This window comes from Microplitis mediator, chromosome 9 (assembly GCF_029852145.1).
Source record: "Microplitis mediator isolate UGA2020A chromosome 9, iyMicMedi2.1, whole genome shotgun sequence".
Taxonomy (NCBI): Eukaryota; Metazoa; Arthropoda; class Insecta; order Hymenoptera; family Braconidae; genus Microplitis; species Microplitis mediator.
Window position 1 is genome coordinate 7,953,921 of NC_079977.1, and position 18,202 is coordinate 7,972,122.

An 18,202-nucleotide genomic window follows, 5' to 3' on the forward strand; every position below is an offset into this window, starting at 1 on the left:
AAATAAGAACCCCACCTTTTTTTACACAGTTCACATGTATATGGCTTCTTGATTCCGTGCACGTTTCGACGATGTTCTTGCATGACTTTCGAGTTATAAAATGTTTCTTCACATTCCGGTTCTTCGCACAGATACATTTGCCGCTTACATGTTCTTCTCACTACCAATATCTTTCGATTATGTATAATTTTTGTGTTTTGACAACTGTCGCAAACACAAGTAATTAAAGATCTTGTTACATCATTCCATAACAAAGATCCATAATTTACAGCTTCAGCGATATTTGGCAATACATTTATTACTTGATGAAAAACAGATGGTTTTATGTAGACCGCTTCTCCGACTCGTTGCTCGAGAATTCCATACTTAATATTATGCCGATCTAAAAAAGCACAAGTCACATAAGTATCCTTATGAAATATTTTTAAAAGACACAGATTTTTTTTTTTAGGCGTTACGTTGGCTAATGCTTCAATTAAAGCTTGTTTATTTGGCACTATCAACCACAATTTAGCAACTTTAGTATCATTTTCGGCTGCATCATCATCGGCATCCTGTAATGTTTGTCGGATGATGTTAATTGATGCTAAATCTGCGTCTTCGATGTGCATTTCCCCAGATGATCCACTCAAACCAATATAATACATACTTGTATTAATACCCGGCATTTCATCCAGCTCCAGGTTGTTGGTTTGATCGATCAAAGAAAACTCTTTCGCACAGTCATTTAGAACTGAAACAACATCAGGTAAAGATAAATTTACCCAATAACCAGGCAATTTGTCGGACAATTGTGGTAAAATATTAAAAAGTTTCTTGTTAGTTGTAGTTTGAATTATATTTTGAAGATAATCAGAATTTTCTAAGTAAACTGGGGATGAAAGTACTTCTTTAATTTTTCGTGAAGAAGTACTTCTTTGTAAAGTAAAAATATCACTTGTTTTATAGGTTTTAAATACATTCGACGTATATGTCAACGAAGTTTGGTTATTCACAATGCTGTTTACACGATTCCATTGGTGTACGTAATCACTAATTTTACATTTGAACACACAACACTTTATTAAATTTAGATTTTTTAACGATGTATCAGCCTGATGGATCAAATTAAAAAATTCAATTAATGATACTGGCTCATTTGGCTGCCAAAACAGATCATTTTGTTCAGCAGTTGTTGATACGTATACCGACATGGTTGACGAAATACGACTAATTCTGATTCCGTTGTAACTTGAACTGAGTAAATCAAGTTGTGTTACTCAGAACGACTGGGTGGAGAAGTCGAATACCACTGAACGATGGAAGGCGGAGCCTTGAGAAATTTTAGACGGGAGAGGGAAATTTTTCCTCACAATCTGGGCTCACTGCTTGTAGCTGCGGCGTCCGGCAGTAAAGCCAGATCGTGTGATTTTTTTACTCTCTCTGTAGAGTCGCGCGCGTCGTGCACACATATCAAGAATAAATGTCGGTGAGTCGGAAAGCCAAAGAGATCGGAAGAAAACCGAGACCGGTGGACAAATCGAGGGAAATAAACCCGTACCACAGAAAAAAAAAAGATAACAAAACACTGTTGCCCTGTGTTTGTGTGAAATTCTCAGAATCCGATCGTCAACGAACTGGAGGGCGAGAACAAATAATGCAGCAATAAAAAAAAAATAAAAAATATTCATTACAAAACAAATCAGATGAATATTTTTAACAATAAAAAAACTGTTATCATAAATAATTCGTATTATTATTTAACGTTTGTAAATTTTTTTCTATAATATTTCTATTCTAATATAAATAACTATAATAATAGAAATAATAATAATAATACATGAAAGAACTTGAACATAAATTGCATTTGAGACCTTGGACTATTAACAATTATTATTATTATTATTATTATTATTATTATGAATATTATAAAATCGCATAATTTGGTTCCACTGGCGCGCACCCGGCATAACTTAATACTCGGTGTTCAAGTTATGCCGGACGTCGTTGACTTCAATGACATTAGTAATCTAAGGAGATTAATTGAACATAAACAGTTTATCTGTAAAGATCACGCCAAGTTCAATAAGCACTTTAACGAAATAAAAGGATTTGTTTATTTTTATGAAAAAAAAAAAAGGATATTTTTACAAAAAGTTTATGAAATACAAAACGAAAGCAAGTTAACATTACTGAGTCAAAAATTTTATCGGCTCCATCGAAATCGATATTTTCACTGTTCATTATGAAAGAGAAAATTAAAATTAAATCGTTTCCGCAATGATAGAAGAAAACACCTGAACCAAGAGTACCATTCTGGAGAAAATGATTTTCTTGTGTCAAGAGAAAAAAGGCCATTCGGCAGCCAAAATGGAAGTAGATTCCATTAACAGTCAGATTAATTATTAATAATTAATTAATTAACTAAATTTAATAAAGAGAAATACAAAAAAAATAATTCTTAACCGGCTGCAACAGTAAAATTTCATCGAACATACTCTAAAATAAGGAATATTAAGGCTATCACTACTTCTAAGGAGTGAAAATTAAAACATATTTAAAGAGCTTTGTGATGGAATTTTTAAAAATCCGATAAGTTATCGCACTCAAAAGTTATTCGACGAAAAAGGCAGAAAAATATGAATTTTTACGATTTTGAAAATTTTTAAATCCTGTATCTTCTAAACTACTTGGCCGATTGAGCTCATCTTTGAACTTGACCTTAGTATTTGACCGATAGATGAAGTGTATTGAGTTTGAAAAGGCTCGGTATAAAATTGTAAACGCTATCGTCGCGACAGCCGTGTTATATCGTATATATATATTAGGGTGATTTTTTTTTTCCGATTATTTTTTTTTTTTCGCTCCCATCCCGAAATTATCTCAGAAATACACTCAAAAAAATTCCCTGAAAGTTTGAGCCCTTAATATTAATATTAAGTACTCGACCAAAGCGTATGAAGATTTCCCATTTAAAATACACGGGAACTTTGATTTTTTTTCTTTAAAATTCTACAGTTCAGAGGCATTTTATGGTATCATCTTGAACAAAAACGAGATTTTCTCAAAATTAAATGCTCTACAAAAGTTCCCAATGTCGCGAAGTCGTAACTTATACTGGTGGGGTAGTACGGACCGCTAAACCGAATTTTGTCATAGGATTCTTGTTTTTTCTCTCATTATCTCATAAACAACAAGACGTACAGAAAAAGTGTAAAGAATAACTTTATTGTAAATTCAATTTTCTACAAAAAAAGCCTATAGCACCGAATCACTAGCAATAAAAAAAACTTCGAAAAAACATAATTAAAAAAATTTTTTCTCTAAATTTGCAACTTGATCAATAAGGAATTACTGATTACAATTATGATAATAATAAAAAAATCAATATTTTCTAAGATTTGATTCGACATTTATAATGGGAATTCAATGCTACGTAAACTTCAATGACTAATATCTCAGAAAATATCAATGTTAGTGATTCGGTGCTAAGGACTTTTTTTGTAGAAAATTGAATTTCCAATAAAGTTATCCTTTACACTTTTTCTGTCCATCTTGTTGTTTATGAGATAATGAGAGAAAAAACAAGAATGATATGACAAAATTCGGTTGAGCGGTCCGTACTACCCCACCAGTATGAGTTACGACTTCGCAACAGAGGGAACTTTTGTAGAACATTTAATTTTGAGAAAATCCCGTTTTTGTTCAAGATGATACCATAAAATGCCTCTGAACTGTAGAATTTTAAAGAAAAAAAATCAAAGTTCCCGTGTATTTTAAATGGGAAATCTTCATACGCTTTGGTCGAGTACTTAATATTAATATTAAGGGCTCAAACTTTCAGGGAATTTTTTTGGGTATATTTCTGAGATAATTTCGGGATGGGAGCGAAAAAAAAAATCACCCTAATATATATACATACATCTACACGGAGAAAGAATAAGAGTAACCATTACTCTTCAGCGCATCAATCTAGTCAACTTAGTATACGTAAGTATATATTCGGTCATAAAACCTCACGCATTACTTCCGTGACAGTAATGAGTAGTGTCAAGAGCACGAATGAAATTATTCAGACATCAAGGCAAAAATACCAATAGTTACTGCCGTAACATAAACCTCTGATGTTTCGAGCAATAACAACAGCTTTCAACATACGTTGTAGTACTCTGTCGCAGCGTTATGAGCAGTGCGTACTTCAACTTACTGAGCTATTACTTTTTTAAAATTTAACTTATCGGGACGTGTTTTTTTTTCAAAATTTTGGTTTTAAAATCTACTTTTTGAAAAAAAATACGAACAAATTATTCGTACCTATCTTGACCATTATTTTTTAGATTTTCGAAAAAAATCAAAAATTTCTCGATGATTACCATTTTTGAATTTTTTTTTTTTTTTAAACTCTGGCGTTTTCTGAAAATCCTCAAATTTTTTCGGGTGGGGTTCTTCCGATTTATAGTTTTATTTTTCGATCGAAGAAAAAATTTTTTGTTTTAACAAAAAGTGAAAGTAGTAATCATTGAAAAAATTCGTTTCTTTTCTCACAAAATAAAGGTAAAAATTAAAAGGAAGCTTTAATTATTCTTTTTAATTTCTTTTCAAAACTAGATTAAAAAATAAAGAAAATAAGAAAACAATTTGTTTTTCGGTCCCTTTTTAATCAATGACGACTCAAAAAAAATTGAAGAGGTGAGAATGCATTAAATGTGTTGGTTAGAATGCCCGTGATTTATTAAAAAATGGACCAAACAAGTAATTTTTTTTTATTTTTTCGTTTTTTAATCTACTTTTGAAAGGAATTAAAAAAGAATAATTGAAGCTCCATTTTAATTTAATCGAAAAAATTTTAATCGAAAAAAAAAATATAAATCGGATGTACACCGCGCCGACAAAATTTTAGGATTAGCAAAAAATGCCAAAGTTTCATATGCTAAAAAAAATACAAAATATTCAAAAATGGTAATTTGAGAAATTTCTGATTATTTTAGCAAATAAAGTACATTTAAAAACAAAAATTTTGAAAAAAAAGAAAAAAAACGTCTCAATAAGTTTAATTTTGGAAAAGTAATAACTATTTGACAAACTTTTTTTTTCCTAAAATTCATATTTTTTTTTAATTGGGCGAAAAAATTCTGAAAACCGTCTTTTATAGGATAGAAAAGGATAGAAAAGTTTCAGCCAAATCGAAAGGGGTCAGGGTAAAAAGTGGACGATTTGACGTGGAACGCCCTTATAATATTAAGGGCTCAACTCTTGAGGAAATTTTTTTTTACATATTTCCAATTAAATTTAACAAATTATGCTTAAAATAGTAACTGCAAATTTTTTCACCTGCAAAAAACGCGCATTATAATAATGGTTAGAGCTCAGCTCAGTGAGTAAATGAAAATGTAAGGTTATATCTAAAATAACCGTTACATGAGTATTTAATAAATAAAATTCATTGTGAGACATGATCTTGGTAACAACATATTTTGTAAAAAAGTAACTTCAAATGCTTGTTTTTTAAAATAGCAATTTCGTCCGGAATGTGTAATTAGGACTCATCAGTAAGGTTTTTTTATTATTTAATAATTATAGCATTCAAAAAATGTATTAAATGTGAGCATAAAGTACATATAAGTTAATTGTTAAAAATCTTTACACATTCTACCTTAGATCGCTTTGGACACAGTTATACTGAATTAAAAGTATATTACTACTTTATCAGTATTCATTAGCGACCACAACTTTTTACATAGAAATTTTATCTACCAATTTAATATTAGTCACATCCATGTTAGACTTACGAATTTAAAAAATAGAAAGGTCACCAAGGTGTTTATCACATATAAAATATATTAAGTAATTTTTATTGTTTTAATACTGAACCAAAAGTATATTACTACTTCATCAGTATGTTTTAACAATTTTTCAGTTATATTTTAGCCAAAATTACATACCTGGAAAATTTGGAAATGCTTTTGACTCCTTGTTTAAAAGATATCGATTTTCCGAATAGTCAAAGAGGAATTGAGAATACAATTGAGAGAACTGGTAAGAAAATACGGGCATAAAGAAAAGTTTTAATTTATGTTAAGATATAAGCTAAGCACTCTATTATTGATCTGAAGCACCTATTCACGGCAAAGAACTGTATACCATAAGAATCTCATTGTTTTTAATAAAAAAATAAAACAAAGTTGATAGTGATTAAAAATTTTCAGAAAAATTAAAATTTGCACATACTTTGAATAAAAATATTAGGAACTTTGAAAATAGTGCTAGATTGGCCCATTCTTGCAAAAGTCATCAGTAAAAAACTGGAAGTAGAGCGACTTCATTGAAAATTCGATATCTTTTTAACGGATAATCAATTAAAAAATTATTTAAATAAATATTCCTTACCCTATTTCGTTTGACTTGTAATACCCTATAGATAAAATTAATATTATTTATTCTTATATATATTAGTTTACCTAACTCATAATTTTTATAATATCTGACAATTATTCTATTATGTTCCACACTTATTCTACTCTAGTTTTCTTCTCTTGTTTTTTAAAGAATATCTTTTTTCTCGATTTTCGAGCATTGCTTGTTGTCGTCCGTGGACAATAGCTAAATCAGTTATGAAAACTTTTTTTTGGCTTTCATACTTTGCTTCAAATTCGTGAGAATTATTATTCCGGTGTGCTGCTAAGTAATGCGTGTTTTGGACGTTTATTAATGCCAAGGGTAACTTTGAAATCTGTGACTCTGGTACGTATTTACTTATCAAAGAAATATCATAAGTGGATGGCTTTACAATAACAGTTATTATGCTGATATTTAAAGCATCACAAATAATATGCACAGAGCTTTCATTTGCCCATTCATAATTTTTTGCCAGCATGATTTGTATGAAATCGCAAACCTTAGCATCACCTTCAGAGCTTATACAATATTTGGCTGTAATCTCGAACACACCGTTGACGATTAAAAGGCGATATTGATTTAGATTATTTAAAAGATGATCGATACAAAATAATTTAATTTCTAAATATCGATCTTCATCTTTTAATATCAATTCAGCAACAGAACGATAAAAACAATTACCGTCACCCTTAACATTAACTATAGTAAAAGACTCTTGAAGTTCTTTATTTTTCATAGCAGCACCAGATAAAAGTTTTTCATTTGATAAAGGATTAACATTTCCTACATCACTTGCATCCGGATACAATTGCTCGGTGGCTAACTTTATCAAGGAACAAACTTCATTAATAAATTCTGCATTTTTTTTCCAAACAGCCAAAATATCAATTAACGTATGACAATTTTCGACTTTTTCCAATATCGAAGACACTAAATTATCAACTTGATGCTCGTCTACATGCTTCTCATGTTTTGAAATATCATCGGATGTAGAGGAAGCATTTCCAGTTAATTGGATAAGTGTTTTCTCAACTCTGGCTGATGAAATTATTGTTTCCTCTTTACCTTTTCTTTTTTTTTTTGCTTCGATAGTATGAGCAGGCTCTCTAATAGGCATACTTCGAGCAACTCTACTATCAACAATTTCGAATATTAAAGCTGTTTGATAAAATGTAACTAGTTTTTCTTTCATTTTCTGGAGCCAAAACTTGTCATCTCGTTTAATACGTTTAGCACTTTTTATCCAATTGATTTCATGTGGCGTATAAACAGCAAAATAACAAAACTGTCTCTCGGTTATTTGTAGTTGGCCTTGAATAACATAATAAAATGGATGTGATTGATTAATAACTTGAGGATTTTCTTTCGAAAATAAACCTCTCACATCACGTTTTACTTCAATTGCTTTATCCACTTGTAAGTTTTCTTCATCTTCCGAAATACAGATAACAATTACGATGGAATCCTTTTTTACAAGACCATCTGGTCTGGCGCAGGTAAAGAAGCAATCCTTATCATTAGATACGAACAGCCCACAAGGAACAATTTTTTCACCAATCACTTCATTTTCTAAATGTTTCAAAGCTCTATCCTTATTTTTTGATATGTATCTCAAATATGCATCATCAAAGTTTGTAGGCTCATATAATATTTTTTCAACAACTTTACCACAAGACGTTGCTGGCGCCATTCGACATATTTTACCAAAAAATCTCGAAGATATCATGTTCTTCTCTAAATTATGGGGTTGTCCGTACTTCAACTCAGCTTTAGTCTTAATTTCAATTTCTAGGCGGTCTTTCTGGAGATCAATTAGAACTTGCTCATGCTTTTTGATTTCTTTTTCAATTTCATCAGACGTTTTATCCGGCTTATTAGCATTTGGACCGTAATACTTGTCGGTGCCTTGACAATTTTTTTGGTATTTCTTGTGTTCTCTGTTGAATTGACGGCTCTTGGAATTTGTTAATCGATGTACTCGATTAACTTCTTCTAAGGATTCTACTGATTTATTTACAGTTTTGCCAATTGCTTTTGTCATCAGTGACATGGCCTTTCCAGAACTCGTCTGATGGAGAGTTGACATTAACACTCTTTTTTCAAAGTCATCTCTTTTATATATGTTAAAACCTTTATTACATATATATTGTCTAACGATCGAGAAAAATTGTTCAACAGCATTGGTATGCACTTTGTGTAATAAATGTTCAGTATCTTTACTCAAATCGGAAACAATTTCTATAACTCGATTCAATAGATTCACTTTTTTAAGTGCTGGAACCAAATTTTCTTGGGATCGATCACAAGACCATATCGGTGGACATTTATCATGATCACCAAAAACATGTAAAGGCGTTAAGTTAATAAGGTCTTTCAATATTTCTGTATTCTGCTGAAATATTTTAAGTTTTTCAGCTTTTGATAATTTAGAATCAAGAAAATCTTTTCTTAAACGGTCAACTTCAACAGTAACAATACGCCTTATCTTCAGTCCACTGCTTTTTATTTGATCCCTCAACTTTCCCATTAATCCACGAATGCATTCCGATCCTGCTGCTTTCGAGGCCTGGGTAATCTTTGTACCCAGTCGACGGTACATATGATGTGAACATTTAATTTTTTTTACAAAGATTCAAACATCTCTGTAAACATCGGCATCAATGATAGCTTTGTAAGTACTGCTATCACCATCTGCTATTAAGATGTTATAAATCAAACCATTTTTGTTACGGCTGCGTTTAAATATTTCAACAGCACCGTCAGCTTCCATCTTTGTCGAACTTTCCTTGGGATCGTAGTTCGCAAAACATTCGTGAGCTACTAGCTGTACATTAGTATTCGTAACTTTACTGCATATTGAGCAGTTTTTATTGTAAATGACTATGTCAATAACCTTTTGAGTGCAATAGCCGATTACAGCAACTTCCCCCCCCTAAAGAATCATACTTTCCACCGGCATAACTTCTTTTTCCATATGCTCCATCAAGAATTACGGTAATGAAAGGAGTCTGGGCTGTACCAATCACATCACCACGTTCTCGCGCTAGCCTTTGTTCTTCCAACGCATTTGCATACATCTCATCAGATGTAACTTTTCTGAGCGGTTCAGTAAATTTTTTTCGCCAAGCAATGTACGTTGCGGGTGAAAGGCAAGGTATGTCAAGTGCGGATAATTCAGTCTTAAAAGAAGAGAAAGAACTACCAGAACCTAAAATTCCTAACACAGCGGCTTCATTTATATGAAGATCGGTTGATGGATTTGGATGGTTAGTATACATTTTGTCGAGAAAACCACAGTTTAGACATTCAACGTACATAATACTGTTCAATCCTCGATTCGTGACTTCAGAGAAATGCATATCTGTTACACGAGCCGGGCATCGGGCAGAACAATGCTCGCCATATTTCATCAACCCTGTAATGAAAAATGGTACATCCATAATGCGACGACGTTTAGAAAAAAGAGTATACATCGATTTTATATTATCCTCACTCGATAGGCTATCAAATTTTAATTCATTCCTCAGATTTTCAATGAAATCATCGTCTCTCATTTCATCTGATTTATCTGAATCAGAATTGACACCGTCTGAAAGATTGTCGTTTTTCGCTTTATCCAATTCCTCTGAGTCTGAATTGTAATCGTCAAAGAGGCTATTGTCTCTAGTTTTGTTAAGTCGATCAGACTCCGAATTGTGATCGTCGGAATAAACATCTCTCGATTCGCCGGATAATTTTGAGTCGAAATTGTAACCGTCGATGAGGAAGCTACTCTCGATACTTTCCGTTGCTTCATTGGAAAATAAATAATCGTTAATAGTTCGAAAATGATTATTTACGTTAATATTATTATTATTAAAATTCTTCTTATTATTATTATTATTACTATTATTGTAATTAGTCTTAATACTATTAGTATGAATATTATTGTTATTATTATTATTATTACTAGTATTATTAATGTCTATCTTATCGGAATTTTCAGAAATCTCGATATGAATTTCTTCTTCCGCCCAATCAACATCATCGTAGTTGTTTAATTGACAACAATAATCTTTATCGAAAATAAATTGATTTACATCAGAATTTTCATTTCTGTTATCGTTTACTGTTAATTCCATAACTTCGGAACCAGTCGCATTTAAAGCACTTAACTTATGATTTGTAACAATTAAAGGACTTACCAACGATGGCGAAACGGCTTCACTTGCCGTTACTGACTCAAGAATTTGCGTTTTCATTTCGGATTTGGGAGTTGGAGTATCCGTTTTAGCCTTTAGCATTTTTTCCAATCGTATAGATCTTGAAAATGATAAAAAAATTTGTAAACAATAGTTTTATGAATAAAGACATTAATGAAATCATTTTTAATAGCGGTGAAAGTTGCAATAGGCCCCAGAAAGAAAAGTTCTTATAAGCTTAGTTTTTTTCACTCTTTTCTTATTTGTTACATTTTCATTGTTAGTCCAGTCGTTCTGGAAAAAAAAGTGTTGTTCAACTTCATTCAACAAAATGGTACATTAAATATACTTTTTAATTCCTTCTGTTATGGAGAGTTAACATTGTGAATTTTTTTGAATTCTTTTTTCTAACCACAGCAGACTGATACAAAGGTAACTGAATTCAAGAGCATTAAATTTGAACGCCCGACAGGGATTGGTAGAATTTTTAGACCTGTTTTGTAAAAATATACTATTTATTAATAAACGCGGGAACTGAAAATGTTATCATTAGTGCAAAAGTGATTAAACAAAAAATCTTGAAGTTACTTAGTAAACACTTTTTCCAAATTCTTCGACAACGATATCTCACGAACGAATCAACCGATTTTGATTTTCAAAACGGCATTCAACTCCATTTTTTGAGGTTAAGAGCTGATTAGGTCATGGAATTAATCGGTACAATAGCCAAAAAGTTATTCTCAAAAAACATCGTTTTTGAATTTTTTTTTTCGGTTTTTTCGAAATTTCTCAAAATCTACTGAATCGATTCATTTTAAGTTTCAGGAAATCTAATTTGAGTCGAACTCTTTGGAATGCCACAAGTTCCATTCCGATCGGTCAAGCCGTTCAAAAGTTATGAGAGGGTTATATACATACAAACACACACTCACACATACAGGCATACGGACATCATCGTAAAAATAGAAACGGAAAACTCGATTTTCAAAAAACGGGGTGAAACCAATAAGTTCCCGATTTTTTCAAAAAATTTTTAATTTTTTTAGCGGGAAGTTAAAAATGGAAAACTACGGTGATAGACCTGTTAATATTAATTTTAAGGGCTCAAAATTTCTGAAAAATTATTTTTGGTCATCCTACTCAATATTTCGACTACATCTTTCAAAATAAAACATAGCCGATTTTTTGGCCCAGTCTACTGTATAGTTTTTCAAGATGATAAATAAAAAACCAAATTGAAATTCGGTTTAATTTTTGTAGATAATTTACAAATCAGTCGTGATGCAAAAAAATTAAAACTATAATCTGTCGTTTCCATGTTCATTTAAATATTAGTAATGAAATTCAGGAAAATGATCGTTTATTACCGTCATCGAACTAATTCAGATTTGTGTTGGTAAAACGATGAGAAAATAATATTTTGTTCATTTCATACTCAGCATCTTATAAAATATTGCCTGCCTTTCGAAGTATATATTTCAACGAGGTTTTTATTTGTTAAGAATGTAAAGTATCTAATTGTCTAAAAAATATTACCAAATTGATGAAATAAAACATTTCATTTGTTTGATAAAAAACATGATACTGAGAACTATGGACACCTAACCATTTTTGGTTATATTTAACAGAAAAGAAATTAATTATTGAATAAAAAATTATTAAACAAGTTTACTTACTGTAGCCGTCGCATCCTTAGTCGATTGGAATGTTTTGGTAAAGCATTAGTAACACGTCCCATTCTTGTAACGGCGGTCAACTGTTTATTAAAATAATAATAACCACCGAACAATGAAGAGCTCTTTATCAAAATCAAAACCAGAACAAAACATTTAAATAAAAGGAAGATAGTTAACTGTAAAATAATAAATATTCAGAAGCAATATATATGTAGAATCGCGTATGAAATAAGTAGCGAACAATACACCTGACAGCGTGTCTACACGGAAAGAACAAGATAGTTCTGGCAAACATGCCAGATTATTCTCAGATACATCTGAGTGAAAAAAAAATTTCAGATGCTTGTGAGGTCTATCCAGATAGAACTGAGATGAATGTAGATTATATTGAAATCTATCTCAGATTTACCTCAGATGCATCTTGGATTATTTATTGTTAGATACTTCTGGCGACTATCCGAAATAGTTCCCAGAAACATCTGCATTGGTTCAGTATCTATCCGAGATTATTCTCAAGTAAATCTCCGATACTTTTTGGCTAGCGCATGCGCGTAGATTGATTTTCACGTATGCCTATTTATTTATACGCCGGTAATATAATAAAGCATAACCATTAAATTTTATTGTAATGACTACGTTCAACGCGCATGCGCTAGCCAAAAAGTATCGGAGATTTACTTGAGAATAATCTCGGATAGATACTGAACCAATGCAGATGTTTCTGGGAACTATTTCGGATAGTCGCCAGAAGTATCTAACAAAAAATAATCCAAGATGCATCTGAGGTAAATCTGAGATAGATTTCAATATAATCTACATTCATCTCAGTTCTATCTGGATAGACCTCACAAGCATCTGAAATTTTTTTTTCACTCAGATGTATCTGAGAATAATCTGGCATGTTTGCCAGAACTATCTTGTTCTTTCCGTGTAGTGAACGAATGATGAGAGTAAGTAAAGCCAAATAGAATGAACACGAGAGAACGGTGAGGCCATATATGTATGTATATATGGATGTATGTATATATACGAACCACGGACGGCGCATGCAGTGTGGTAGGAATAAATAACACACACACACGACTCCGCGGCTAAAGATTATGTGAAGTATACGCCACAAATTATGTTTATTATGCGTTTTTTTTTCTAAAAAAGAACATTTTTTTATATTTTTTTAATAATTTTCAATAATTTAATTACAAATTCAAATTTAAGTTAAATTTGTTCTTTCATTAATGAAGGACTAATAAGTCATTGGTTTTTTCATTAAATTTCCATAAGTTTAAAGAATATAAAAATTCAAATGATCAAAAATTAAGTGATAATAATCGAGTTACGGAGCGCAATAATTAGAAATTTTAATAAAAAATAGAAAAAAATTAAAAAAAAAATTCATGGTTATTTTTATTTCGTTAATAGTAGAACAATAAAAAAAATATAACGAGAAAATTTATTGGTTAATAACAAATTATTTATTTAACAAACAATGAAAAATGTAAAAAGTCTTATTTTTTTTCTTGTCATTAAAAAACAAGACAAAAAATGATAAAAAAAAAATTATTTCTTAATATTAGTGATGAGTAATAAAAAAAAATTGTGAATTAACAAATGCGTTTTCGCGCATTATAAAAATTATTTTAAGGAAGGTTTTTTTTCAAATCATGATTATCATCAAAGATTAAGATTCCAATAAAAACTTTAATTATGTTATAAACAATGCATTTGCTTGTAACAAATTTTTAAACAATGGAAAATTTTTTTAAATTATTTTTAAACCGCAAAAACTCATGAACGACTGGGTTTACGGTGAAGTTTATTTAAAAAAAAAAGGTTGAAATAAAAAAACCAACAAAAGATGTTCTTATCAATTTTTTGGTAAAACGGTTTGACCTCAAATAACAACGTCGAATGCCGTTTCGAAAACCAAAATCGGTTTATCCGTTCGCGAGATATCGTGAACAACAGACATCGAAAAAAGTCTAATCATTTTTGCACTAGCGGCAACATTTTCAGTTCCCAAAAAACTCAGTCGAATGGCATCTTGAACATCCAAATGGAACAACGCGTTAAGAAATTATAGCATGTCAAAAATTTCCCAAAAAAGTTTTTTTATCATAACTCAAAAATTTTTCAACTAAACAATTCTGATTTTTCTAGAAAATTTGTAAGACTCAAAAAAATGCGTCGATTGCCGTCTTGAACATTAGTTTTGAGTTCGTACGTAGCGGGAAGTTCCACGGATGACCTGCATGGTCAACCGTTTTCCAGATTTTTTTTTTTTAAATTTCATCACTTTTTTTTGATTAGCTGAAAAATTTTAAAAAATTCTGAAATTCGTCTTTTATAGGGTAAAAAAGGATAGAAAAGTTTCACCCAAATCGAAAGGGGTCAGGGCAAAAAGTGGTCGATTTGGCGTGGAATACCCCTATGATATATCAATTTTAAGAACTCTTTCGAAGCGTGAAAAACAATAGAAAACACGCAACACTTTCAATGGAATATTTTGTTGCGGGTTTTTGCTTGCAAGTGATCTTGGTAGAGCAAAACTTTAATGCAAGACAGTGGAGGAACGACTATGGGGAAGGGGGCTATCATGAAGCTCATTCGTAAGGAATTGTATGGTGTAGCCTATAACGGCCCAATCGTCTCGAAGTATGCCTCCCTCTTTGTGCCGTCTGCAATATGTCCCTACATTACATGATACGCATATAATAATAATAATAATAATAATAATAATAATAATAATAATAATAATAATAATAATAATAATAATAATAATAATAATAATAATAATAATAATAATAATAATAATAATAATAATAATAATAATAATAATAATAATAATAATAATAATAATAATAATAATAATAATAATAATAATAATAATAATAATAATAATAATAATAATAATAATAATAATAATAATAATAATAATAATAATAATAATAATAATAATAATAATAATAATAATAATAATAATAATAATAATAATAATAATAATAATAATAATAATAATAATAATAATAATAATAATAATAATAATAATAATAATAATAATAATAATAATAATAATAATAATAATAATAATAATAATAATAATAATAATAATAATAATAATAATAATAATAATAATAATAATAATAATAATAATAATAATAATAATAATAATAATAATAATAATAATAATAATAATAATAATAATAATAATAATAATAATAATAATAATAATAATAATAATAATAATAATAATAATAATAATAATAATAATAATAATAATAATAATAATAATAATAATAATAATAATAATAATAATAATAATAATAATAATAATAATAATAATAATAATAATAATAATAATAATAATAATAATAATAATAATAATAATAATAATAATAATAATAATAATAATAATAATAATAATAATAATAATAATAATAATAATAATAATAATAATAATAATAATAATAATAATAATAATAATAATAATAATAATAATAATAATAATAATAATAATAATAATAATAATAATAATAATAATAATAATAATAATAATAATAATAATAATAATAATAATAATAATAATAATAATAATAATAATAATAATAATAATAATAATAATAATAATAATAATAATAATAATAATAATAATAATAATAATAATAATAATAATAATAATAATAATAATAATAATAATAATAATAATAATAATAATAATAATAATAATAATAATAATAATAATAATAATAATAATAATAATAATAATAATAATAATAATAATAATAATAATAATAATAATAATAATAATAATAATAATAATAATAATAATAATAATAATAATAATAATAATAATAATAATAATAATAATAATAATAATAATAATAATAATAATAATAATAATAATAATAATAATAATAATAATAATAATAATAATAATAATAATAATAATAATAATAATAATAATAATAATAATAATAATAATAATAATAATAATAATAATAATAATAATAATAATAATAATAATAATAATAATAATAATAATAATAATAATAATAATAATAATAATAATAATAATAATAATAATAATAATAATAATAATAATAATAATAATAATAATAATAATAATAATAATAATAATAATAATAATAATAATAATAATAATAATAATAATAATAATAATAATAATAATAATAATAATAATAATAATAATAATAATAATAATAATAATAATAATAATAATAATAATAATAATAATAATAATAATAATAATAATAATAATAATAATAATAATAATAATAATAATAATAATAATAATAATAATAATAATAATAATAATAATAATAATAATAATAATAATAATAATAATAATAATAATAATAATAATAATAATAATAATAATAATAATAATAATAATAATAATAATAATAATAATAATAATAATAATAATAATAATAATAATAATAATAACAATAATAATAATAATAATAATAATAATAATAATAACAATAATAATAATAATAATAATAATAATAATAATAATAATAATAATAATAATAATAATAATAATAATAATAATAATAATAATAATAATAATAATAATAATAATAATAATAATAATAATAATAATAATAATAATAATAATAATAATAATAATAATAATAATAATAATAATAATAATAATAATAATAATAATAATAATAATAATAATAATAATAATAATAATAATAATAATAATAATAATAATAATAATAATAATAATAATAATAATAATAATAATAATAATAATAATAATAATAATAATAATAATAATAATAATAATAACAATAATAATAATAATAATAATAATAATAATAATAATAATAATAAGTACCTTTTTTGTGTATTTTTCGATTTCAAATATTTCTTTTCGCATAAACTTCTTCGTCAAACGAACGGTTCGGGAGTTATATCTTTATAAACAATCAATTGTTCATAACAATATTTTGCACCACCGCACATAATTTTTAACCATTCTTTTGTGCTCCTTGACGAAAAATACGTGAAGAAAAGTTCGTTCCAGCCATGGGACTAAAAATGCATACGGAAATCTCTCTTCAGCCGGGGGACTAAGATGAAAGTGGCCACTTATGGGGATGTTTCTTGGTATCCATGGGGTGGATCGATGGTTTATGGGTTTGATAATCTTTACTGGAGTGTATAATATAATTTCCATGATTTTTATCGCTTAATTCCCAGTGGACACCGAAAAATAAATTTTTAAACGTGAAAAATCGCCAAAAATTTCTATTTTTAAATAGCTAAAAAAATTAAAGTTTATGGCAAAGTTTTTTTTTTAATTTTTGTTTTTAAATGTACTTATGTCAAAAAATAAAAAAACATTACTCGAACGTATCTTGACCATCATTTTTGAGATTTTTGGAAAAATTAAAAAATTTATCGATTTTAACCATTTTTGAATTTTTTTTTCTTACTATATGAAACGTTGGCATTTTCTGCAAATCTTCCAATTGGTTCGAAGTGGTTTTTTTGCAATTTATTTTTTTTTTCGATTGAAAAAAAAAACTATTTTTTTTTGGCTTTTTTCTTCGCACCACAATTTTCAAAATTGTTGTGAGTCCCAAGAAAACCTTCAAAATAAAAAAAAATATAAAATCAAGAATGTAACGTAGTAATCATTGAAAAATTTCGTTTTTTTTTCCAAAAATGAAGATAAAAACTAAAAGGAAGCTTAAATTATTGTTTTTGTATTTTTTTTTCTAACTAGATTAAAAAATGAAGAAAATTAAAAAAAAAATTTGTTTTTCGGTCCATTTTTTAACAAATGAGGGACATTCAAAACTACCTATTTATTGAATAATCACCTATTCAACATTTTTTTGAATCGCCATTCGTTAGAAAATGGACCGAGAAGCAACATTTGTTTTTTTTTCGATATTTTTTAATCTCGTTTCTGAAAAAAAAATACCAAAATAA

The 18,202-nt window shown here is 27.3% G+C and overlaps 2 protein-coding genes across 2 annotated transcripts; both read left to right on the plus strand.

Moving 5' to 3' along the window:
• Window positions 1-15,326: 15,326 nt before the first annotated feature.
• On the plus strand, window positions 15,327-15,986 carry LOC130675027 (putative uncharacterized protein DDB_G0286901; the record flags this gene model as incomplete). Its single annotated transcript, XM_057480482.1, has 2 exons — window positions 15,327-15,671; window positions 15,720-15,986. Coding segments are annotated over 2 exons (612 nt in total), but the record flags the coding sequence as incomplete, so codon positions are not given.
• Window positions 15,987-16,616: 630 nt separating this feature from the next.
• LOC130675097 (uncharacterized protein DDB_G0292186-like) lies at window positions 16,617-17,087 on the plus strand (the record flags this gene model as incomplete). The annotated part of the gene is made up of 1 exon (XM_057480591.1): window positions 16,617-17,087. A coding segment is annotated over one exon (471 nt), but the record flags the coding sequence as incomplete, so codon positions are not given.
• Between the last annotated feature and the right edge of the window lie 1,115 nt (window positions 17,088-18,202).